Source organism: Phoxinus phoxinus (genome assembly GCF_949152265.1).
Source record: "Phoxinus phoxinus genome assembly, chromosome: 15".
In the NCBI taxonomy this organism is placed as follows: domain Eukaryota; kingdom Metazoa; phylum Chordata; class Actinopteri; order Cypriniformes; family Leuciscidae; genus Phoxinus; species Phoxinus phoxinus.
The window spans coordinates 31,818,039-31,844,519 of NC_136890.1; the positions used below are offsets into that span (position 1 = coordinate 31,818,039).

General features: G+C 41.2%; 2 protein-coding genes across 4 annotated transcripts in view; both read left to right on the top strand.

The window, feature by feature from the left end:
• Nucleotides 1-22,238, top strand: part of septin5a (septin 5a) — a 25,472-nt gene extending 3,234 nt beyond the window's left edge. For 2 of the 3 annotated variants that reach the window (XM_079637963.1, XM_079637961.1), the window contains exons 2-11: nt 6,036-6,126; nt 6,226-6,312; nt 6,904-7,027; nt 9,183-9,317; nt 10,986-11,103; nt 11,285-11,386; nt 11,670-11,766; nt 13,120-13,255; nt 13,502-13,604; nt 21,539-22,238. In XM_079637963.1, coding sequence (XP_079494089.1) covers nt 6,117-6,126; nt 6,226-6,312; nt 6,904-7,027; nt 9,183-9,317; nt 10,986-11,103; nt 11,285-11,386; nt 11,670-11,766; nt 13,120-13,255; nt 13,502-13,604; nt 21,539-21,601 — 975 coding nt within the window. In that variant the 5' untranslated portion in view covers nt 6,036-6,116 and the 3' untranslated portion in view covers nt 21,602-22,238. Of the gene's footprint in view, nt 1-4,140; nt 4,601-6,035; nt 6,127-6,225; nt 6,313-6,903; nt 7,028-9,182; nt 9,318-10,985; nt 11,104-11,284; nt 11,387-11,669; nt 11,767-13,119; nt 13,256-13,501; nt 13,605-21,538 lie in introns of those variants that run through there. The other variant, XM_079637962.1, reaches the window with a different exon arrangement.
• A 1,172-nt stretch (nt 22,239-23,410) lies between these two features.
• On the top strand, nt 23,411-26,269 carry gp1bb (glycoprotein Ib platelet subunit beta). Its single transcript, XM_079638107.1, has 2 exons — nt 23,411-24,878; nt 25,655-26,269. Exons 1-2 carry the CDS (start codon nt 24,493-24,495, stop codon nt 25,938-25,940), a joined length of 672 nt encoding a protein of 223 aa, XP_079494233.1. The 5' UTR covers nt 23,411-24,492; the 3' UTR covers nt 25,941-26,269.
• The last annotated feature ends 212 nt before the right edge of the window (nt 26,270-26,481 follow it).

Below are 26,481 nucleotides of genomic sequence, written 5' to 3' on the forward strand. Positions count from 1 at the left end.
GCAAGGATGCGTTAAATTGATTAAAGGGAACAGTAACAGTAAAGACATTTATAATGTTACAAAAATATATATTTCAAATAAATGCTGTTTTTTGTTTACTTTCTATTAATCAACGAATCTTTTTTAAAAAGAATCACCGTTTTCACAAACATATGAACTCTTTTCAACTGATAATAATCAGAAATGTTTCTTGAGCGACAGCATATTAGAATGATTTCTGAAGGGTCATGTGACAATGAAGACTGGAGTAATGATCACATTTTACAATATATTCAACAGTTATTCTAAATTGTAATAATATCTCACAATATTTATATTTTACTGTATTTTAGATCATAAATGCAGCATTGGTGAGCAGAAGAGACTTTCAAAAACATTAAAAAAAATCTAAATCTTCTGAATAATGTATGTGCATAATACAGTGTTCCCTGAATATTATTCATGTTAAGTGCTGTGGGAAGTTTAAACCCCACAACTATCCCCATTGTGCCTCTGAGCATCCCTGTAATAAGTGTGCTGTAAGTTACCCTGGATAATGTGCATGTGCGTTGAACCATTTAAACACATGCCTGTAATATTACAAACAATCTGTTGAACCAGTAAAGCTGGCACGGTCTGAAGGCGAGACCGCTCCGGGTCTGTCTGTGCTTGACCCAGTGCAGCTGCCGTAGAGCCCCGAGGATGTTGAGTCAGCGCAGAGAGTCTCGTGTTCATTCACTTCTCTTGCCTCAGGCGTCTCTCCACCCGTCCCATCATCATCAGCATGATCCAAACCCACATGCGGTGTAACATGAGACGACGTCATTGGTCCCACCTCACTGTTAAATATCACTGAACAGCAGGCAGGAAATCACCGTCTGAGATGAGCAGGATGTCTCTATTTCAAATAGAATTAGAAATGTTAATGTGCATAACTGTAGGGTTGCTATACAGTTGCTAAAGAATTTGGAATCCCGTTCTGTGCTTTATTATGTGGTTGCTAGGGTGTTCTGAGTGGTCGCCAGGGTGTCGCTATGCAGTTGCTAAGGTATTTTGAATTGCTTTGTGTGCATTTCTATGCAATTACAGTAAACTTTACTGCAATTGTGGTTGTTTTTAGTGTGTTGACTATGCAATTGACCGTTCGCAAAGACCCACCCCCCTTAGTTACTGTTGCTATGTCCGACAAGCTACTGTTCTCACGCAGTGAAAAATACATTGTGGTCTGACAACGCGCTGACAGACAGGACAGACCAGCTTACTTTTCGGTTACTTTTGTAATTAAACATATTAAACAAAGTCTCACCTTTAAAATTTGGTCATTTTTTTAAAAGAAATATAAACAATAAATACCATTTTGTGGCTCTTTAATGTGTCATGACAGATCGCTGCAGAGCATCAGTTAAAGCTGCTCGTGAACCGATCATCTCTTCCTTCTAGTTCATTTATAACATCACATAAACATGAATGAACATCAGAATGAATGTTGTTTTAACTGCGGAAAGGCGTCAGTACACTCCATTTTTCAAGTTCAAATCCTCCCATGTTAATCTACTAACTCTCCTGACTGCTTTGTCGGACAAAATGGCGGATGGCGAAGTATGATTGGTCAGATTACCTGTCAATCAAGCTCCCTGCGAAGGGTCAATTGTTAGGGTTTTCTGGGTGGTTGCCAGGGTGTCACTATGCAGTTCCTAAAGTGTTCAGAATGCCTTTTGGTGTGTTACTACAGTATGTAATTGCTGAAGTGTTCTGGGTGGTTGCCAGGGCATTGCTATACAGTCGCTAAAGTATTCGAATGCCTTTCTGTGCATTGTTGAGTTTGTGTAAGAAAAATATAAATATTTAAAACTTTATAAAGTAAAATAACTAGCTTTCAAATTCAGCCAAAGGAACATCTAAGCAGCGCAACTTATGCGAATAATGCGACCAAAAAATGGTGATTCTCAATTTATCCAGAATCGTGCAGCTCTAGTTCACACAGAATACATTTTTGCTGTAAAAAAAACCGCAGGTCAGTGCAAGAAAAAAGCACAAGGTCTAGAGATGCTTTTTTTAAAAGTTTAACTTATATTTTAACTTAAGCGCAGTGTTTTTAGAATCCTAGAAAGACGTCCGTCTAGTGCGTTTACATTGAAAAACAATGGAAAAGTAGCGCAGTGGAAAGAAACACAGTCTCTGTAAATAAGGCTCTGTAAATAAGCAACAATGTTAACCCTCTGGTGCTTTTCGTCATTTTTTTTTTTTGCTTCATCAGAATGGTACGAAACTTGGTAAAGGTTTTGACACTTGCTATTTGAACACACACAAAAAAATAAATCATGGAAAAGTTTGAATGGTCCTGAAAAAAATAGTCACACTTGTATTGTTCGCAGTCAAAAACGAATGCATTAGAAACTAATGGGATCACGTTTAGTGCTGCGCCCCAAACTAAATCTTACTGAAAACTCGTTTTTTGAGATATCAACCTCAAATTTGGAGCACAACTTGTTTAGATTTATGGCTTTGATTTTCTCCCAGTTTTGCAGTAAATCATGCTTTGAAAAATATATGTTTCATATAAAATTTGAAATACCGGTAGTATTTTTATGCAGTCTGCATTCAAGATTCACGACAGTTTAAGACAGTTTAAGAAATTTCATCTTCGGGTCTATGCTCAAAAAGTGATTAACAGGTAATAAATGGGTCATAACTGTTCCGTAAATATAACTAAGTACCCTCAAATCTCCTAAAAATACAAGATATTGAATTAAAAAATATTATAGAAATAAAAATGAATTAGCTTGAAAAATATATATATATATAATTCGATCATTTTTGACTGCCCCAGAGGGTTAAATGAAAACTGTTTCCTCCATTTTAATACACTGATCGTATCAGAGTTCCTGAAACAAAACTGGTTTAAAACAATAGAGATATAGGATTGTGTCAGGTGGCACTCAGGGATGGCAGCTGGACAGTGAGAGGGTGTTGTTCTCTGTAGGGTTGGGGAACCGGGGCTATTGTATCCCTCAAAGACATCTGTTCTGCTCTATTCAAAAGACCCCCTTTGGACCCCCCACCCCCCACCAGCACACTGATCATCTATATGCATGACCAGCACCCCCACCAACCCTATAATAGGGCAAACCATGCTTAATATCAATATTATTATTAGTGGTGTTTGCTCAGACATCACTATTCCTCATATTAGAGTTAGTGATCTAAACGACCCCCAAACCTTTAGTATTAATAACCCCAGCAGATCTGCATTTCACTCAGAAAATATACAAATCGAATTTGAAGATTCAATCGTACATATTCACAGAATCTTCCTGAGAAGCAGCTGGTCCAACAGGTTTTGGATGTCATCATCGATATGAGCACATGCTTGTAATATTACACATTAGCTGGATTTTTTTTTTTAAGCATTCAGTAATTTAGTTTTGAATTAATTTATGATTCAATAATGAATTTAATCCAAGCATTATTTGATCAAAAATACAGTAGAACTGTAATATTGTAAAATATTATTACAATTTACAGTTTTCTATTTTTTTTTTATTATCAAAAAGTGATCAAAGCTGAATTTTAAGCATTATTACTCCAGTCTTCTTCAGATATCATTCTAATATGCTGATTTGCATTTCTGATTATTATCAATGTTGAAAACAGTTGTGCTGCTTCATATTTTTGTGGAAACCATCATGCATTTTTTCAGGATTCTCTGATGAATAGAAAGTTCAAAAGAACAGCATTTATTTAAAACTTTCGTAACATTATAATGTCTTTACTGTAACTTTCGATCAATTTAATGCATCCTTGCTGTATAAAAGTATGCATTGCATTCATTCAAAATAAAAAAAAATGACAAACTTTTTAACAGTATATATATTTTTATACAGGCAAAAATATGCTTCCTCATAGCATTTGAAAGTAATACTACAGTAAAGGTCACTCCGCTGTGCTGTAGTCTGTAGAAAAGCTGTGTGTGTGCCAGTCTGGCAAGGTCTGGTGGGAAGGGTGTGGCTGCCATCTTACTAAATGTGTCTTGCTTGCTCCCTCACACACACACACACACACACACATAGAAATCCCTACACCTCAGAGCCGTCTATGGAAAAAAAGTGGGGGAGGAATGAACGACTAAATGAATGAGTGTTTTTATTCCTGCCCCCCTTTCCTGTCTAAAATTGCTTCCATGCTTTTTTTCCCCTTTACGTCTTTTCGTTTCTCTTGCTCACTCACTCACTCACTCTCTCTCACTCACTACCTTCTTTTGTCAGTCTTTCATTCAGTCATGTGGGGATTCCTCTATCTGCCTGTCTGAACACGGCATGCTGGGATGTGCCATGGGCAAGAGACAGACAGAAATCAAGGAAAAGGAAAGCGGAGATTGTTTATAGAGGAAGAGAGTCGTAAACTGAGAGTCAGAGAGAGAGAGAAAGAGAGAGAGAGAGAGAGAGAGAGAGAGAGGGAGAGAGAGAGAGAGAGGGAGAGAGAGAGAGAGAGAGGTCACTCAGGTTTAAAGACGGACGGCACACATTTCTGAGGCGTGTGGTTCAGGATGGACAACATGATGCTGCAGGAGAAACTGGTGGAGAAACTTCTGTGTCCCCGAACCAGAACCACCCGACAGAAGGTTCGGTGTTTATATGTCTTGTAAATCTTATATATATATATATATATACTTACTAGTAAACTAAATGGAAGCATATTCATTTGCAGCTTTATATATATATATATAATATGAGACTATATGAGAAAAGTTGCAAATGAATATGCTTCCATTTACTTTATTAATAAGTGTTATTGTAAATAGCATGACATCACACACTAAAAAAATGATTTCCTTACTCAGTATTTTTGTCTTGATTTACAGTATAAGTATTTAAACATTTTGAAATGAAGACACATTTTCTTGAGAAGCAAAATGAGAAGATATTAAGTCTTGTTTACTGACATTATTCAAAATTAAGTGAGCTTATGGTTAAAACAGGACAAATATCTGCCAGTGGGGTCAGTAAATAATCTTGTTTTCATTTTTGAATTAAGTTTATTTTTCTGAGAACCCGAATTTAGCATAAATGCACTTATTTTTTATGCATTTTTTTCAGAAAACAAGACTTAACATCTTTTTATTTAAATCTTGATTTAAGAATGTTAAGATATTTGTGTTGGAAAACAAGACAAAAATAGATTTTAATTTCAAGAAAATATATTTTTTGCAGTGCATGCATGATATTATGCAAATTTTGGTGCTTTGAATGCTTATTCTTAAAGTTAAAGATTTGAACAAACCTCTGAGTATCAAGCCTGCTTATTATAAACCCTAACTATTAATCTTTCGTGTGTAACTAGCAACCACATTTAGAATGCCTCAGCAACACCCTAGCAACCACCCTGAAAACCCAAACAGCCTCATAACAACATGCTAGAAATCCTTCAGAACACTTCAGCAACAGCATAGTTTTGCTTCAGAAAATGTAAAGAATCTCATTGTTTTTATACGTAATTGAATTCCACACACATCTCCTCTCGCACACACTGTGCATGTGGGGTGAGATACGGCAGGGTTTCTCTTTTCTAGGACGATGGACTGCGGAAACACACATGACGGGCTGTGAGATGCTCTGGCAGTCAGATTAGTTGTGTTTGGCCCAAGTTCGAGTGTGTTAAAAAGACCTTTTCAGCTTATGGAAATATGGTTTCTGTGTGTGTGTGTGTGTGTGTATATGGCCACTCGGTTTGGCCTGAACACTGAGATGGTTCTGCTGTCGGGTTTGATCGTGATTTTGCTTTCATTCAGCGCATAACCGTCAGTAATATTAGTGTTCTCAGTGTCTGTTTGAGCGGTTATGAATGCTGAGCAGTTTCCGGCACAGTTGGTAGATCTGCAGGAGTCTCGACACTACTGGCATTTTCATGCTCTGCTATTTTTGTGCCAGTCTGACGATTCACAGAAGCTCCGTCTTAAAGGGACAGTTCACCCAAAATAATCATTCAAAACCTGTATAACTTTCTTTCTTCCATAAAACGCAAAGGAGAAATTTCATTTTTGACTTTTTCTCTTTCAGGACAAGCAGTATGTCGGCTTTGCAACGCTTCCTAATCAGGTCCACAGGAAGTCGGTGAAGAAGGGCTTCGACTTCACCCTGATGGTGGCAGGTATGTCTGAGATCATCATTATAGCATGTGACACTGACTTCATGCTCATCTTTGTCAATAACAAGAACATTGTATTGTGTGTGTGTGTGTGTGTTTTAGGTGAATCTGGATTGGGCAAGTCTACTCTAGTTAACAGCCTCTTCCTCACAGATCTCTATAAAGACAGGAAATTACTAAACGCAGAAGGTAATAATTCTCTTAAAGGAACAGTACACAAAAAAATCTGTTTTGTTTATATTAAGCACACAATATACACTACTGTTCAAAAGTTTCAGGTCAGTAAGATCTTTTTTGTTTTTCAAATAAATTAATACTTTTGTTCTTCAAGAATGCATTCGATTGATCAAAAGTGACAGATAATATTTCAAATAAATGCTGTTCTTTTGGACTTTTTATTCATCGAACAAAAATATTAAACTGTTTTCAGCATAGATAATAAAGAGAAATATTCTTGAGCATATTAGAATGATTAGAAGGATTATTTGACTGAAGTCTGGAGTAATGATGCTAAATAAATTCAGCTTTGATCACAGGAATAAATTACATGTGAACATATATTCAAATATAAAATGGTTCTTTTAAATTGTATTTTAAATATTTCCTGTTTTTTACTTTATTTTTGATCACTAAATGCAGCCTTGGTGAGCAGAAGAGAAGAAACATTTAAAAATCTTACCGACCCATAACTTTTGAACGGTAGTGTAGTCCATACAGAAGTGTACATCTCTTATATGGTTTTGTCAGTTTGATTGCTATAACGTGTTTTTCCTGTGACAGAGCGTATTAATCAGACAGTTGAGATCACCAAACACACGGTGGACATTGAGGAGAAAGGAGTCAAACTCAAACTCACTATTGTGGACACGCCGGGGTTTGGAGACGCGGTCAATAATAATGAATGGTGAGAATTCAGCTGTTCCCAGCATCACATGACAAGTACAATTACGAAACAGATGCTGATTGCTCAATACAGCACTTTAAGAAAGTATTTTAGGGTGTGTTCACACTTCGTTCAGTTAGCTTGTTTCGTCTGGACCAAAAAACAACAACAACATTTAGTCCTGGTCTGCTTAGCGTTCACATCGGCATCTTTCAGTTTTTCTCGATTGTTTACTCACATTTTCTGAGTCCCCATATTCTCAGAACTCGACACACAAATAAAAAAACACACACACAATGGGCAAAACCCCTCAATTCTCCTGCAAAATTAAACTTTACATTCAAAACAATGTTATTTCTTCTCAAAAGGGTATTTTATTTTCAAATGACACACACAAACCATCATATGATTAGACATTTATAAGAACCAGTTGAACACTGATGTGCTCAATGTAAAACACTTCTTCTCCATTCATCATAATGACTTAGGCCTTTTTTTTCAGTGTTACGCTTACTACAGACCGTACATACATAAGTGTGTTGTAAAATATTTGAGAATATTGTTTCTATACTCAGAACACACAAATACACGGTAACAAATATATTGTATTTTTCCCACAAAAACAATGTACACAGTGTACATCCCAACACAAAGTTGCACATACAGTGGTCAACATACAAAACAACAGAATTTACTGTATACAGTTACAGTAACAAAATCCAATGTTGGCATCCATTGCTCCATTGAAGAGCTCCTGTTGCCCTTTTATGCTAAAGCTCTGATTGCTAATAGTAAAACTGTGTGACGGGTGTTTGCCCGTGTGATATTGTGATATGAGTCAGTGTGCATATTTGAATGGCAGTGTGTTCCTTGTGAAAACAAGAGATTTTCTGCATGAAAATTGTGCCAAATGCAGAAAATTGTGTGAAATGTTTTGAAAAAGTGTGTTTAAGAGCTGCAGTTTGAGTATAAAGCAGGAATTGTGCTTGTAGTTTAGCAGAATTGGTTCAGGGGGTTGGTGCATGAGTTACATGTTGTGGTCATTGTGTCTCAAGTACCAGTATTTGTGTGTAAACAATTGAGAAAAACTGTACGTAACACCCAAATCTAAAGGCATAGGGATACATTCACAACCTATTTGGTCGACTTTTATTACGTATATTTTACGACGTAACTTACTGAACATCCAAAACAATGCTGTGTGCTGGGATAATTGTGCTCGTTGTATGTGCGTAGCCTACATATTATGCTATTTTGACCAACCGAGAACTTGTGAATAGCTTATAAAATATGTAAAGGAGTCAAAACGGCGACAGGAATCGGCAACATTGTGACATATGCTTAAGCATTCTGTCCTTTTTAGGGTCGCATCTTGTGACATCACGTCCTGTTTTTGGTTTGTTTACATGTCTTTGGTCCTTGTTGCGCTCATATTTCAGTCGAACCGCACCAGAGTTCGTTTGGAAGCGGACCGAGACCCATTTTTTGGTCAGCTTGTTTGGTGCACACCAGGGTTCGGATGGCATCGTTCAAACTTATTCAAATGAACCGCACTAACAGAGCAATCGCACCAGGGTTCGTTTTAATCCAACCAAACATGCCAAGTGTGTGTGAACACACCCTTAGTCATGGCTGTATTCACAATATAGCACAGGCTCGAGTGTCTAAGGTCAGGGTTTCACAAACTGGGGTTTGTCAGGGAACAGCAAGGACTTTGTGAGTTAATGCTTAATGTTAAGATACATCATAAAATCTATAAATAAATAGAGTAAAATAAAATGAATAAAATAAAGTTAATATATTAAAATAATAATTCAATTAATTAAAGGTTTTTTTTTTTTCAACCTGTCACTCACATGAGATCCACCAATAGCAAACCACAACCATCCAATCAATTCCCCTTGTTCAAAATCAAGCCCCGCCCTACATTTGCTCTTGTTCCAGAAGCCGTTTCACTCGGATATACGTCACAATAGGGAAGAAAATCCTATCACAACTTCTGTTTCATGCCGACATTAACTGGCATCAGAGAACCGTGAACGTGAATGTGCTGAAATATCAACTTAAAAACTAAGTAAATAATTTAAGGCCAAAGGGGTTCGGTTGACAAAACAAATCTGTTATTGTGTTCAGTTCTGATCTTCTGAAGAGTGTGTGTTTATCTGTGTGTTTGCAGTTGGAAGCCCATCACAGACTACATCGACCAGCAGTTTGAGCAGTACTTCAGAGATGAGAGCGGACTGAACAGAAAGAACATACTAGACAACAGAGTGCACTGCTGCCTGTACTTCATACCAGCGTTCGGACACGGGTACGAAAACCCTTTATATGAGTGTGGGAGCGGGTGGAGCGGGGCTGTCTTATATGGGTCAAGTCCACATGCATCCTTCTTCACATTTGCATAATAATACATGTGTGTATTTGGGGAGGATAGTCCATTGTGCCTGTTTGTAACGGATATTTATGGCATTCTTTAGAATTTGTTTGTCTTTGAGGGCAAAATGTACAATTAGCACATATTCCTTACTTCTCCAAATCAATACAAAACAAGATATCAGTACATTTGTTAAGAGCCCCATTTGAATTCCGCTGTTCATTTAAGTGTTCAATTACCGTACTTAATTATACAAAAAATTATATAGCTTATTTTAAGATTATATACAAATTAATTAAAATTAACACCTTATCAATATTAGTTAATACTGTTCATATGTTAACTTTTGAATTTGTGGTTTTCATAAGCTGTAAGCCATAATCATCAAAATTATAACAAATAAAGGCTTGAAATATCTCACTTTGCATGTAATGAGTCTATATAATATATTAGTTTCACCTTTTAAGTTGAATTACTGAAATAAATGAACTTTTGCACGATATTCTAATTTTTCGAGTTTCACCTGTAATTTAATTCTTGAGTGAGACCATTTTGATTGTTGATTTTTGACATACAGTATTTTTCAACATTGCTGGATAGTAACAAAGTACTCTAAGTCTTACTTTGTTACTGTTTTAAATGCCGGTCAAGAAAAGTTACTAATGCCGAATTTTAGTATTGATTATTGTAAATGAAAATCATATTTAGTCACTGTCGTGACTGTCAGTCATTTGTGAGCTACAAGTGTATAATAAGGATAATAATGACTAGGATGTATAAGTTTTGCAAAGAAGATAAAAAGTTTGCTTATTTGCATATCAATACATATTTGCGGACTAATGACTAGTACTGGCTAGAATAAATAATAAACATGATTCATCGATCAGTGCTTTTAATACTCAAGTATTAAAATTAATAAATTTTTACTCAAGTAATATTGAAAATGAGTATGAATACTTTTACTGGAGGTATCTGTAGCCTAGCCTAGATATCATATGCATCAGATACTTAGGGCCCTATCTTGCACCCAGCGCAAATGACTTTGTACGCCGACGCATGTATCATTCCTATTTTGTACCCAACGCACAGCGAATTTTCCCTCCACAGACGCACATCTGTAAATTAGGGACTGAACTTGGCCATAATGTAGCGTGTGCACAAAGCGCATACACTTTGCTTCTCTAATCTACACAGACGCAGCAGTTCATATTTTTGCAAACCATACATAATTACAAGGAAAAATATTACCACACGAGGGAGATCATTGTGGTGTTCATTAAGGCTAATTGTAGTAATGACGGATCAAACCTGTTTGATCAATAGTGGCGAGACACAACACGGTATATAAGGACACCTGACAAAGTGTGTTGTCCGTCAAGAACCAGGAAACTAAATTCTGAAGACTGCGAAATCAACTATGAGTAATGAAGCTACTTCAGACCAACCCATTTTAGATTTGCATCGGGCGCAAGAGTCATTTATCCCGCCTGTATAATAGCAACAGCGCCCGAGATCCGCCCACAAAGTTACTTGCGTTTGGCGTTTGATACTTGCGCTTCAGACCGTTAAAATAGAGCCCGGCTCATTGTTGCTTTTACTGTTTAGTTTGCGGCCGGTGGACGTGGAGTTCATGAAGGCTCTACATGAGAAAGTGAACATCATTCCTCTGATCTCTAAAGCCGACTGTCTCACGCCGAACGAGGTGAAAAAACTCAAGGACAGGGTGAGTGGACACGATCTGATCTCTCTGTTCACTGTAAATCTGATTATTTTTGTGGTGCTGCTCCTGATGGAATCAATTATTTTATACTAGACCAAACGCATCCGATTCAAGCTAGTTGTGAACGAGGTGTGAGACACAACACAAGAAGCGTTTCATACTGTGGATGTGTGTGTTCCTGCAGGTGCGAGACGAGATCGAGTGCTTCGGGATTAAAGTGTATCAGTTTCCTGAGTGTGACTCTGATGAAGAGGAGGAGTTCAAACAGATGGACAAAGAGCTGAAGGTCCGGCAAACACATCTCATAAGTCTCATCTCATAAATATCAGCATTTTTTCCGAAATCATTTTGAATGAATTTGAATCTATTTGGATTGATTTTACCCATATGATGGTCTTTTTACTTTTACTTTAATGCAAAAAGCATGTTAAAGCAAGGTGTATTTATTCAAATATAAAAGAATACCGTGTGTGTGTGTGTGTGTGTGTGTGTGTGTGTGTGTGTGTGTGTGTGTGTGTGTGTGTGTGTGTGTGTGTGTGTGTGTGTGTGTGTGTGTGTGTGTGCTGTAGGAGTGCACTCCGTTTGCTGTCATTGGCAGTAATGCAGTGGTGGAGGCCAGAGGTCAGAGGGTCAGAGGTCGTCTTTACCCCTGGGGTATCGTGGAAGGTCGGTATCCTTATACAGTAAATACACAAGCGCAGAATACTTTGCATATGGATTGCAAGCATGCAGTCCTGTTTTACATACAGTACTTTAATGCTACTTAACGTTACTAAGGAGATAACAAGCCTCAGTTCTGAAAATAGATTTCCCTTCAAATGTCTGCCGTGTAATTATTTAGGTAGCTAGATGCAAACATTTCTGCTGGTTTATAAATGTAGTTTAACTGGAAACACTTTACAATAAGGTTTACCATATGTGACCCTGGATCACAAAACCAGTCACGAGTCGCACAGGTATATCTGTGGCAATAGCCAACAAACATTGTATGGCTCAAAATGATCGATTTTTCTTTTATGCCAAAAATCATGAGGATATTAAGTAAAGATCATGTTCCGTAAATATATAAAACATGTATTTTTGTGAGTGAATGCAGCACAATCGTGAACATAAATTAACAACTTTAAAGGAGATTTTCTCCATGTTTAGATTTTTTGCATCCTCAGATTCCAGATTTTCATAGTTGTATCTCAGCCAAATATTGTCCTATCCTAACAAACCACACATCAATGGAAAGCTTATTTATTCAGCTTTCATATGATGTATAAATCTCAATTTCAGAAAATTGACCCATGTGACTGGTTTTGTGGTCCAGGGTCACATTTGTTAACATTAGTTAAGTACATTATTTAACATGAACAAAAATTATTCTAAAGAATTTATTAATCTTAGTTCATGTTAAGGCATAATTTGTAATAACTAACATTAACAAAGATTAATATATACTGTAACAAATGAGTTGCTAATTTTTACTTACATATTATTAAGATAATGCATTAACTAATGGGACCTTATTGTAAAGTGTTACAGTTTGACTACTGTATATAGCACCCCTTGTGGCAATAGTGGTAATGCAATCGTGTTCTGACACATTTTGGAAAACAGTGATGAAATGTGTATGTTTTTACAGTGTTTAAACTCACGTACGCATGCCGTTTTTCAGGCTTTTTAGTGCGTGTCTGTGCATGATTCAATACTGCAGGTCTCTCGAAAATGTATTGTTGGCTCCGTGACCAACTCAGTTCTTCTGTCGGATGAAAGCATCTGCTAAATGCATAAATGTATGTGTAAATGCCATATAATACACGCTTTTAGGCTAAAAGGTTTTTGCACAAAACCCCTTGTGCTGTTCAAGAGGAATGGTGTGCAATGGTGGTCTTGATACTGGTATTTCAATAATACACACTGCCATATCTGTGAATGTAGCCAATGTGAATGAGAATCGGCACGTGTAAAACTATGTTTCAGACAGTATGAGGTGTTTGTGTCCTTGTTCATTTCTTTGTGTGTTTTGTTCAGTGGAGAATCAGTCTCACTGTGACTTTGTGAAGCTGAGGAACATGCTGATTCGCTCTCACATGCACGACCTGAAAGACGTGACGTGCGACGTGCACTACGAAAACTACAGAGCCCACTGCATCCAGGAGATGACCAGGTGTGTGTAACATTCACACACTGATTGGTGTAAATATAATGCATTTTGTTTCATTGAAACGACCGGATCATGTAGGGAAGAAACATTCTGGCTCGGATGCTGTTTTACTTTCCTTCCTGCCTAGATCATATAATAAGTTTAATTTATATAGCGCCTTTCCCAAGCTCAAGGACGCTTCACAATCAGTTCACACATAATATGAGGTGTGTGTGTGTGTGTGTGTGTGTGTGTGTGTGTGTGTTTCAGTAAACTTGCTCAGGATAACCGTACGGACAGTCCGCTACCCATTCTGCCTCTGCCAACACCAGACGGAGAGACGGAGAGACTCATCAAGATGAAGGATGAAGAGGTATAAAATGATCATCACTGATATTAGAGGGCTTCTATTATGCTTTTTTAATATTTTCTACTTTCCTTAGTGTGTAATGTTGCTATTTGAGCATTAAAAAGTCCCTCCAGCGGGAATTATTCTCTATATCAGTGTCACTGTTTCTGAACTCCATTGTAGTCTTGAGTTTCTTCCCTCACAATATTCCTCATTTAAATAATTAATACGCAGAATAAAGGGGCGGGGCCTGGTTGAGTTAGTTAGTAGTGTTGAAACGTACTCGGTTACTAACGTAACCTCGGTTCTCTCTAGAGAGATACTCTCGTACTGCGTTGTCGTAGCAACGCATTGGGGAAAATCCTTTTCCACGAGAATACTGAAGCAAAAAATTATCCTTAATTTTGTATCTATGTAAAACGCTTTGCCACAGCATACAGACCTAGGCGAGACAGCTCGCGCGCCTATTGGCTGCTGTGCGGCAAAAGCTTAAGCCAATCGAGCGAGCCCTTGAGTGACGTCACACCCAATGAGGGCACTTCGCGCCCTCCCGCGTCACGTCCCGCCGAAACGGGCGTGGCTTAGGGCTATATATTTTGCTCACAGGCTTATGAACTCTGATTTTTAACAGCGAAACAACCAGAGCGCATACACGGCAGGAAACGCAGTACTCGTTCCTCTCTCTAGAGAGAACCGAGGTTACGTTAGTAACCGAGTACGTTCTCTTACGAGAGATACTCTCGTACTGCGTTGTCGTAGCAACGCATTGGGGAACACCCTGTAAGACGCCGTGTGTGCAGTGATCCGACACCATAGACCCAGAGCACTGAGCTGGGGTTCATATAGTACATAATCACCTGTAGGACTCACAGAGAATCCTGAAAGAGGTGGGCTCTAACCACCATCTCTCACAAAAATGACTGCCTTAGCAGATCAGCATAGAATAGACTGCGCTTAGCAGATCAGTACAGAATATACTGCGCATAGCAGATCAGTACAGAATTAACTGCGCTTAGCAGTTTCAGCATAATAATGCCATAATAGACGACTGAAATGTCAGTCTAACAAATACGGTTATTTAAACCGATAATATCTTGGCCTGTAAGGCGGGTACCTCGAGGTTATAAAACCTGATAAATGTAGACGGTGAGGCCCAGCCTGCCGCCATACAAATATCCTGTAAGGCAATCCCACTCGACCAAGCCCACGAAGAAGCCATACTTCTCGTGGAGTGCGCCCTAACACCCAAAGGGCACTGAATGCCCTTGGATGCGTACGCTAGAGCTATAGCGTCCACTATCCATCTGGATAGGCTCTGTTTCGAAGTGGCCAGTCCCTTGAGACGCCCACTAAACGAAACGAAAAGCTGCTCTGTCTGCCTGAAAGCAGACGAGCGCGACACGTAAGCTCTCAATGCCCTCACTGGGCAGATTAAATTTTCGTCCATATTATCCCCGATGACCGGAAGGGCAGACAGGGAAATAACCTGCGCCCTAAACGGTGTGTTTAGGGATTTTGGAACGTAACCATGCTTAGGTTTGAGCACGACTCTGGAGTCATTAAGCCCAAATTCCATGCACGACGCGCTCACTGAGAGCGCGTGTAAGTCCCCAACGCGCTTCACTGAAGCGAGAGCCAGGAGAAACACTGTCTTGAGCGACAAGTGTTTCATATCAATCTCCTGAAGAGGCTCGAAAGGAGGACCCTTCATGGCGTCCAGCACCGTGGAAAGGTCCCAAATGGGAACTGTGGGAGGTCTGGGTGGATTAAGTCTCCTAGCTCCTTTAAGGAACCGAATGACTAAATCGTTCCTTCCTATGGACTGGCCGTGTGCGGTTTCAGAGAAAGCCGCTATAGCCGCCACATATACCTTGAGTGTGGAAGGGGATCTACCGCTATCCAACATCTCTTGTAAGAAGGACAAAACCTCTGTCACTCCGCAGTCTGGGGGTGACACGCCGCGAGACGTGCACCAGCCAGAAAAAACAGACCATTTAGACGCATAGAGCCGTCTTGTAGACGGAGCTCTAGCTTGTGTGATCGTGTTTAACACTCCCTGAGGGAGGTCAGCGGATACCCGTTGATGGCCCACACATGAAGGGACCATAGCTCCGGGTGAGGATGCCAAATCGAGCCACTCGCTTGAGAGAGGAGATCTCTCCTCAGAGGCACTGGCCACGGGGCGGTGCTGGCTAACTGCATTACAGCTGGGAACCAGGGTTGATTCGACCAGAGCGGCGCTACTAGCAGCACTGAGCATCCCTCCTCCCTGATCCTCTCCACCACCTGGGTCAGGAGGGAGACAGGGGGAAAAGCATATAGGTGGCGGCGTGGCCACTGATGAGCCAGCGCGTCCTTGCTTTTCGAGAAAAATTCTAGACAGTGAGCGTTCTCTGGGGACGCAAAGAGGTCCACTTCCGCTCTGCCGAATTCCTTCCACAACAGTTGTACTGTGTGTGGGTGTAATGACCATTCTCCTGCCGGAACGCGGTTCCTGGACAGTACGTCTGGTCCAACATTCAGGTGCCCCGGCACGTGCGCCGCCCTTAGTGAAAGGAGGTTGCAGCGCGCCCATATCAGAAGGCGTTTGGTCAGCCTGTATAACGACAGGGACCTGAGGCCGCCCTGGCGATTTATGTATGACACCACTGACATGTTGTCTGAACGTATCAGTACATGGCAGCCCATAATCAGGGGACGAAAGCGAGTGAGCGCTTTGCACACCGCTAACATCTCGAGGCAGTTTATGTGGAAGAGCTTCTCTCGCTCTGACCAAAGGCCAAACAGCGGTCTGCCCTCGAGCAGCGCTCCCCATCCTGCGTTGGATGCGTCCGTAGACACCACCCTCAGACTCGAGGAAGTCCCTAGGCTTACACCTGACAGGTACCAGTCTTTTGACCTCCATGGTTTCAAAGCTGCAACGCACGCTTGATTGACCTTGAGGCGAAGCCGACCGGTGGCCCATGCTTTGCATGGCACCCTCCCTTTGAGCCATATCTGCAGCGGGCGCATGCGCAGCAGACCCAGCTGCAGTACTGCAGATGCTGAGGCCATCAGACCTAGCATTTTCTGAAAGCTCTTTAGAGGGAGAACAGCGCCGCAGCGAAATGAGCTGACTGTGCGCTGGATGCGCAGCGCGCGCTGTTGTGACAGCTGCGCTGTCATCGACAGCGAGTTCAGTTCCAGTCCCAGAAAAGAAATATTCTGACTGGGGGACAGCGAACTCTTTTCCCAGTTTACTGTGAGACCGAGACTCTCGAGGTGACTCAGCAGCAGGGCCCTGTGCGCCACTATCTCTGAACGAGATTGGGCTAGAATGAGCCAATCGTCCAAATAGTTCAGCACTCGAACACCCTGCAGTTTGAGGGGAGCGAGTGCTGCGTCCATGCACTTCGTAAATGTACGGGGTGCTAGAGACAAGCCGAACGGCAGGACTTTGTACTGGTATGCCTGGCCCTCGAAGGCGAATCTCAAAAATCGCCTGTGACGTGACGCAATCTGTATTTGAAAATACGCGTCCTTTAGATCTACTGACACGAACCAGTCTCCTTGGCGAACGTGCGCGAGGATTTTTCTGGTCGTTAGCATTCTGAACTGGCGTTTCACAAGCGCTCTGTTCAGTTGCCTCAGATCTAGTATGGGTCTGAGACCCCCGTCTTTCTTGGGTACCAGGAAGTATCTGCTGTAAAGCCCCCCTTCGCTCTGAGCCTGAGATAAAGGTTCGATAGCCCTTTTCCTCAGAAGTTTCTGAATTTCGGCTCGAAGTAGATGTGCTACATTCGAATCTACCGAAGTCTCGACGCGCGCCGCGTGGCGGCGAGGGCGTCTGCGAAACTGTAGCGAATAGCCTTCTTTTATGATGTTTATCACCCATTTTGAAACCCCGGGAAGCTTTTCCCATGCATCTGCACGTGTAGCTAGGGGCTGAGTGAAAAGCGCGCTCTGATCGACTCGCGATACAGCGGCTTTCTTGAGCTGCGACATTTGCAATGTCTCGCTCGCAACATCTGAGGCCGGGGCCGCGCTTATGAAAGCGGGCAGAATGTCCGCGCTCGACCCCTCGACAGCCTTCAGGCGGGAGAGGGAGGGCTGGACGGGTTCCGTAGGAACCCTGATGCTTGTGTGGGAACGCGGGCACTGGGGACCGGGCACGTTTACCACCTTTATAGCATCGCTCGCCGGAGCGGAGCGCCTGCACGCAGGTTTCGTTTTTACAGAAACCGTGCGATGAGCAGGAGGTAGCATTAGTGGGCACTGGGTAGTGGGCACGTGTGCTACTTTTAACGCGCAGTCGAACTGAGTCGATTTTATGTGCGCGGGCCCTGTGTGTGGGGCCGTGTTTGTGTGTAGGGATGTGCACATTACAGCGGGCAGATTTACTACACAAGAAACACCATCGGCCGTGGCCGGGACACCAGAAAATGCACTCTTTAATGGATTTATCTGGGTAGCCGTGAAAACGGCTGTTGTGTGCAGGCAAGCGGCCAGTGAGACACGCCTGTTGGCTGCAATGATCGCAGGTACAGTCGCTTCGCTTGGGACTGCACGAGCGGTGAGCTTCGGTGAGGGTCCGGCCGCAGCGGGACTTGAACACCGACGCTTCCCTAGCAGTGCTAGGATGTCTTCGGGGGCTCTGGCTTCAACGCTACCTTCTGTCGCGGGCCACGCGGCGCGGGGCGGCGACCGGCAGAGCGAGAGCGCGGTCTCGAGCTCTGGGTCTGGCGGCGTTGAGATGAGGAGCTGGGCGGCGGTCTCGGCTGTGAGCTCTGAGCGGGCGGTTTCGCACGGCCTGCTGCAGAGCTGGAGCGCTTCGGCAGGAAGTGCTTCATAGCCTGGGTCGCCTTCTGCACCTCCGCATACCTGTCGGTGAAGTCCTTCACCGAAGTCCCGAAGAGGCCAGCAGGGGAGAGCGGGGCGTCGAGGAACGCGGTCCGTTCTGCTTCTGGCATGTCTGAGAGCGTTAACCAGAGGTGCCTCTCAGACACGGTGATCGCCGCCATACTGCGTCCGATGGCTTGGGCTGCAGACTTCGAAGCGCGAAGAGCCAGGTCTGTAGCGCTTCTCAGGTCCGCCACGCAGATCGCATCGGGTCCGTTCTCGTCCAGCTTGCGGAGGAGATCGGCCTGGAAGATCTGCAGCGTCGCCATGGAGTGCAGCGCTGACGCGGCCTGTCCGTTGGCGGCATAAGCGCGACGGAGCAGGGATGACGTCGTGCGGCAAGCCTTTGAAGGCAGCGCCATCTTAGCCCGCCGTCCAGCGGAGGGTGGGCATAAGTGGGCCGCGATAGGCTCTTCGACCGGCGGGAGGGAAAGGTAACCTCTGTTCTTAGCGTCGTCGACCTCGGAGAACGCTAGAGAAACAGATGACCTCGTCCTCGTAGAATACGGGGAAGTCCAAGCTCTCGCGACCTCCTCGTGAAGCTCAGGAAGGAAGGGGGCGGGCTTTGAGACAGGCGTCGACTTCTCCCCGGGCAGAAAATAGCCATCCAGCCGGTTTTTAGCGGGCTGCTCGGGCGAAACCCACTCAAGGCCAAGGCTCGCCGTGGCTTGAGTGAGAACGCGCATGAGCTCCGCCTCGATGCTCGCTCTCTTTCCTTTTGGCGTGGGGGCAGGGGGCGCGAGATCCGCAGAGCTCGCCCAATCCTCACTGCCGGAAGCCAAAACCGAGCACGAGTCCTCGTCCCTCAGCATGGCGTCGATGTCATCGATGTCGTCGACGGAAGCGGCGGCAATCTGCGGTCGCTGTCCGTCGGGTATCGACGCTGAGGAAGCCGGAGACACAGTTCGCGGGCGCGCCGGCGAACTTGGGTGGCTTGCCGGAGGTTCTGGGTTCCGCTGTGCACGGCGCTTTTTACGGCGCGGCACAACAGCGGAGAACACGGGCTCCTGGAACGACGCCAGGCGAGTCCGCAGAGTCGCCAAAGGCAGAAGTTCACAGTGATGGCAGCCGCCATCCGCAAGAGCGATAGCCGCGTGTTCCTCGCCCAGGCAAGAAGGCGCAAATCACGTGGCGGTCCCCGTCGCTGAGCGTGGTCCGTTTGCACGAACCGCAAAGAGGCATCTTGAGAAGACGCCGCTTTGAGATACAAACAGAGTATAAAACAAGTGTGAGTCGCGCCGGCGACCTCACACACTCAATAAGTGAAAGGATATATAGGCGCCGGAACGCGCAGCTGGAAGGCGACGAAGGCGGCGGTGCCAGCAGCTTGTCGTGACTTCTCCCGCTGAGGTGCTCTCTCGACGGCGCAGCTTCTTCACTCGGATCAGCGATGAGTTGTCCTCGCTGAAGGATAAAAAATCAGAGTTCATAAGCCTGTGAGCGAAATATATAGCCCTAAGCCACGCCCGTTTCGGCGGGACGTGACGCGGGAGGGCGCGAAGTGCCCTCATTGGGTGTGACGTCACTCAAGGGCTCGCTCGATTGGCTTAAGCTTTTGCCGCACAGCAGCCAATAGGCGCGCAAGCTGTCTCGCCTAGGTCTGTATGCTGTGGCAAAGCGTTTTACATAGATACAAAATTAAGGATAATTTTTTGCTTCAGTATTCTCGTGGAAAAGGATTTTCCCCAATGCGTTGCTACGACAACGCAGTATGAGAGTATCTCTCGTAAGAGAACTCGTGGTTATGGTAAGGGGGGGACATTTTCCAAACACGCTCAAAGCGGTTGAGCAATCACAACACACTGCTCTAGCCGACCAATCAGAGCACAGTGTGCTTTTCAGAAGGAGGAGCTTCATAGAGACAGGAACTAAACAGAGCGTTACTGACAGACTGGGAAGAGACTCGCCGCAACAATGGGAAATATGAGAAAAATGATGAACATTCAAGCATGAGAACCTGTTCTAGTAGAGCCCAAAAACAACAAGACTTTGTAAACGGGCAGAATAGGTCCTCTTTACAGCATCACTGATATATGTGCTTTAGTTTGTGATTTAAATCCATACAGTTGTTAGGATGTGCTGGATTCCTTTATATTCATGGTCTCTTTAGATACATTTGCATAAGAATGTATTGTTATATATTTAATTGCCAATAATGATTGTGTTTATTAGGGCCAATATTATAAATCTATACTTTTTTTGTGTATTTTTTATATTTATGTTCGAATGTAAACATTTTTCTTCATATTCTTCAAATGAGGAAGAACCCAAGCATTTTTTTTTTTTTTTTATGTAGCCATGCTGCAATATTACATTTAAATAGCTAACCAGAGAAGTGAATCATTACTCCAGTGTCACATGATCCTTCAGAAATCATAATGACTTGCTGCTCAAGAAACATTTCTGATTATTATCAATGTTGAAAACAGTTCATATTTTTGTGGAAACCATGATACATTGTTTCAGGATTCTTTGATGAATATAAAGTTTATTTGAAATAAAATCTTTTGTAACATTATAAATGTCGCTTTTGATCAATTTAATGCATCCTTGCTGATTAAAAATATTCATTTCTTTTAAACAAACAAAAAACTTTTGAACTGTAGTGTATACGCTTTATGCAAAATCAATCTTTAAAACATTATAATGTACAGTAAAAAAGATGGACAACTGGCATATAAAACGAGTGTTGTGTTTGAAATGGAAAACCCCCTTATATAATATGCTTTCGGTAACACTTTATTTTACAGTGTCCTTGTTATTATGTTACATGTACTTACCATAGTAATAACAGTAAATTATGCATAATTACATGCAACTAACCCTCAACCAAATCCCAATCCTACCATAATCCTATAGTAAGTACATGTAGTTATTTATTATTACTCAGTACTTAAATATATAATTACACTGTAACAATGACACCTCAAAATAAAGTGTTGCCATGCTTTCTAATCAGTTCAATAAGGATAATAAAAAAGCATGCTAATATTGCTATAGTGCATTTGAGTTTTTTCACCAGTGTAAACTGCAGGAAAGTTACAATGACATTTTTCTGACTGTGTGTTTTGTTTGTGCAGCTGAAGAGAATGCAGGAGATGCTGGAGAAGATGCAACAACAGATGCATGAGAAAGACCAGTGATGCTGTCTGACACACACACACACACACACACACACTGCAGCCCTCACTGCACCCCTCAGATGTGAATGCATTTAAATGATACTGTACAAATATCATATCTAGAGTCTGACCATCAGATACGCTCTGTTCATCTGCTCGGTGCTTCTGTCTGCCTGGATCCAATATGGTGCAGCTGTCATGTGATTCATCATGTGGTCATGAGGAGCGTACATAAACCTGTTTACCGTTAACTTAAATTAACTTCTAAAGGGATCTAATTTATATTGACTTTTTTTTTATTTGCTTAGCAAGACGAATGCGTGTGTAAGATGTTTTCTGACAGTGCAGGGGTTTATTGACATGGATGTGTGTGTTTGGAGAGAGAGAGAGTGTGTGTGAGGTCCTTTTGCTATGAATTTGTTGGGTTCAATGGCAGTTTTGGTTTTTATAGTGAATGTGAACATACAGCTTCAATAATTGTTATCACTAAACATACTCAGAATGCTGTTTTTTGCTTGTTTTATAATAATAATAACTGGAATAAAATCTAATATTCCATTATTATCAGTGTTAATGGCCTTTAATAATTTAATAATTTATATTATTATGTCAATTGTTTATGTAAAGCTTGCTAATAAATGTGAATAATTTATCAGTTGTGATTGTATTTGTTTGCAATAGTTTCATATTCATATGATTGATCGGTATCTGTTCAGTCATGATGTCAGAAGGTATATCATTTATAAGACAGTTTAAATATAGTTATTTTATTGTTTTTTTATTGAAATGTGGTGTTTTTCAGTGTGTTTGGATGATAGATAATGGATGATGACTGAGTGAAAAGGAAAAGCGTTTAGGAAGTCCCATTAACAGGGAATGAAAGTGTGACCCACTTCCTGTCACATGTTCCTCTGAGGGGGCGGGGTATGTGTGTGTGCGTGCGTGCGCGCTGTGTGTGTGTGTGTATGTGTGTGTGTTATCAGTGTGACCCAGCTGTGTTTGATGCTGTAGTCTTCAGACTGATACTGACACGCTGGTAAGAACTTCACTTTTACTTCAGTCAAAATTCAGTTAATCTCACATTTGAAAAAAATATTATGCATGATTTCTATAACTTGAATATAATTAATAATTTATTTAGCTGGTAATGACATATATCACGACCCGTTGGGACCCTCAGTGAACTAAAGGGGTTTTAAACACGTGTTCTTGAGATATTTAAATAAAATAAGAAGGAAATAAGACATGGTTCAAATGCTGTTTTATACCAATTGTTTATTGTGGATAAATCAAGTATAACCGAGTTTTATTATTACTGTATTTTATAAAATAAAATGATTCAGAAAGAACTTTCAAGTGCACTTGCACACACAGGACATTTTTCAAAATGAAGCATCCGGTGCACACATATAACAACCAAACATAATAATAAAATGACAGAATAAAATATAAAAATGCATTAAGACACTGTTAGGCTGAGACAGAATAAACATATTTACAGATGTATTTAGATACAACTAATCATGCAATGTGCTGAAAATGTGGCAATGTGTACAGTTAATGTGAATAAAATATAACAATAATGAAAAAATAATAAAATAATATACTGTGGTGCTACAATATTAAACTGAATGGTCATCATTTCATTAAAAAAACACACAAATGCATGTTGATTGCCATGGTTTTGCAATAACCAATAACATTTTAATATTTATTTGTTAATTATTTTCAATTATAAATTACATTCTGTTGTAATTTTGTAATTCAATATCAACTTAAAATGTGCATTAGGTTCACAGTTGTATTTTGTCCTCTACAGTGACCATGAAATGTTTGTATCATCCTGGTATTTTAATTTTTTTATCTTTGTCTTCCCTGCTCCCTTTGCTTCCTTTTTTCCCTCCTGAAATTCCAGATAAGCTCAATCATCCTGTCTATTCAGTTTTGCACTCCATACATGGCAGCAGCAAATATTTTGGACACTTAAAAATATCAGAATGTCATTGCATTAGATAACAAAATATAATTTATTGCACACGTCGTGAACTAATGAATCGCTCCAAGTTTTTTTTCTCCATTCTGTCAGTTTTGGTTCCTTGCTACTGTCGCCGTGGGCTTTTGGCTTGCTTAGTTGGGGACCTTTAATTTAATATTCAACAATATTATTGATCTGCCTTTATTGACACCATTATATGCCTGGGTCACAAAACCAGTCACGAGTCGCACGGGTATATCTGTGGCAATAGCCAACAATACATTGTATGGGTCAAAATTATCAATTTTTCTTTTATGCCAAAAATCATTATGATATTAAGTAAATATCATGTTCCATGAAGATATTTAGTAAATTTCCTACCGTAAATATATAAAACATGTATTTTTGTGAGTGAATGCAGCACAATCGTGAACATAAATGCACAACTTTAAAGGAGATTTTCTCAATATTTAGATTTTTTTGCACCCTCAGATTCCAGATTTTCAAATGGTATCTCGGCCAAATATTGTTTTATCATCAATGGAAAGCTTATTTATTCAGCTTTCAGATGATGTATACATCTCAATTTCATAAAATTGACCCATGTGACTGGTTTTGTGGTCCAGGGTCACATTTGAGAACTGAACTGAGCTAGACGATGGCATCACGGTTTTCTCCAGAGTGGCTATATATATATAAATGAGCTAAATTAATATTTTTTTACAACAAAAATGAACCATCACTGAACTTACTGAAGCTGGACTCAGACGCTATTTTCTTATGGAAACAAACTCTGTTGCATTATTTTCCTGTTATCTCTGTAAAGCTGCTGAAACAATCTGTATTGTAAAAAGCGCTATGAATAAATGTGACTTGACTTGACAATAAGACGCGGAGCGTGTATAAAGCGAGTGATTGATGATTGACTGATGGATGGATGTGTCTGTCTCTGCAGTGTGTGTGTGTGTGTGTGTGTGCTGGTATGAGGTGTGCAGTGCTCGTGTTAAGGGTCATCCTCTCGTTGCTGGGCAGTGAGATGGTCGTGGCTCCGGCTGCTTGTCCTCAGGTGTGTTCCTGTAACGCCGGTGTGATGGACTGCAGTAAACGCGGTCTCACCACGGCCACGCTGCCCTCCTCCTTCCCTCCACACACCACTGAACTCCTCCTGAACGACAACCACCTGACGGCTCTGCCCAACGGCCTGCTGGACTCGCTGCCCGCCCTGCGCCTGGCCGTCCTGCACGCAAACCCCTGGTCATGTGACTGCGGCATCCTCTACCTCAGAGGATGGCTGCTGAAACAGAGGAATGGCGCTTCGATGCGGTGAGATGAGATATTAAACAGCCCATATTATGCATATTTGTTTTTGGGCTCTACTAGAATAGGTTTTCATGCTTAGATGTTCAAAAAACACATTATTTTTGTTGCATGCAGCCAGTGTTACTTTTAAAAGTAATGCATTACAAGGTTACACTTTATTTGAAGGTGACGTAGTTACAGTGTAATTATACATGTAAGTACTGATTCATATTAATTAACTACATACTTACTATAGGGTTAGGGTTTGGTTTTAATTTATAGTAATTACTATAGTAGCCTAGCCTAACTACATGTAACGGTCACTGTAAAATAAAGTATCACCCATATTCATACTATAGAGTTATGTTTTGGGTTTGGTTAGGGTTAGTTACCTGTAATTATGCATAATAACTGTTATTACTATAGTAATTACATGTAGTAATGTGTAACACGTCACCTTAAAATAAAGCGTTACACCCAAATAAAGTAGCTAATCATTTTCGTCTGCAGACTATTGGGAGAAGTTTAAATCCCGTCTGGCTTGCGTGCTTCTCATAATGTTTATGCATTTCAGGCTAGTGGAAAGCAAAAAACATTTGATTTAACTATATCTATTCTAGGTTGTCTACATTTTTAAATTTCAAATGCAATACATTGAAAAGGTGTCTCCTAGACAGCAGTAACCTTGCTTCTCAGATGTTACTCCTGAGAAAACGCACGAAAAGCTTGCTTTATTTACGTAAGGGACGTTCGGAGAAACTACTGAAATAAAACATAAGTTGATTGTGTATGTGTTCCAGGAACGTTACCTGCAGTTCTCCTGCTCACCTGCGGGGGCGCCTGGTCGTGTATCTGGTTGAACAGGAGCTTCTGGAATCGTGTCGTTACTGGCCGTGTAATTTGGCTCTGGCCTCACAGATCAGCCTCTTCATCTTCATCATAGTCCAGGTGCTCCTGCTGGCCTCTGTCATCCTCTTCCTCCGGCGGTTTGAGCGGCTCACGCGCACGGCTGCTGAGACCTTCACGCCGGAAGACGATGCGACCCTGAGTAATGAATATGTCATGCTAAAAGACAGGGGCATGTAGGATGAGACGGTCACAAGAGCAAACAACTGTGTTCATTTCATCCTAATACTTTTGCACACTTCATTTTTAATGATCACATAAAGTGTGACTATTGTAAAGATAGACTAGCCTACCATTCATCTTATTGCCTTTTTGTTGTATATTTTCTCCAGTCATGTAATAACAAATGCTTAAAGCAGCTCAGACAACTAAATGTAATATTTACTGTAAATTAGGCTACCCTAATTTATGAAAATTGGGAAATTATTAAAATTGTCTTTGTAAAATTGCACTATTTTGTAAACTCTTTTTGTCCACTGCTCAAATTAATTAAACAATTGTGGTGCATATTCACAGGTTCGTGTGTTTGTTTGTGTGGTTTTCTTAATCCTTTTATCTTATTGCTTCCAACTCATTCCAACATATATTTTTTCAAACAAACAAGGCACAATATTCTTCTTTTTTAATTTGTATTTATTTATTTAACCAGGAAGTTCCCGTTGAGATACAATATCTCTTCTACCAAGGAATTATTCTTTTTTACAGAAGTTTTAAAGTGTTA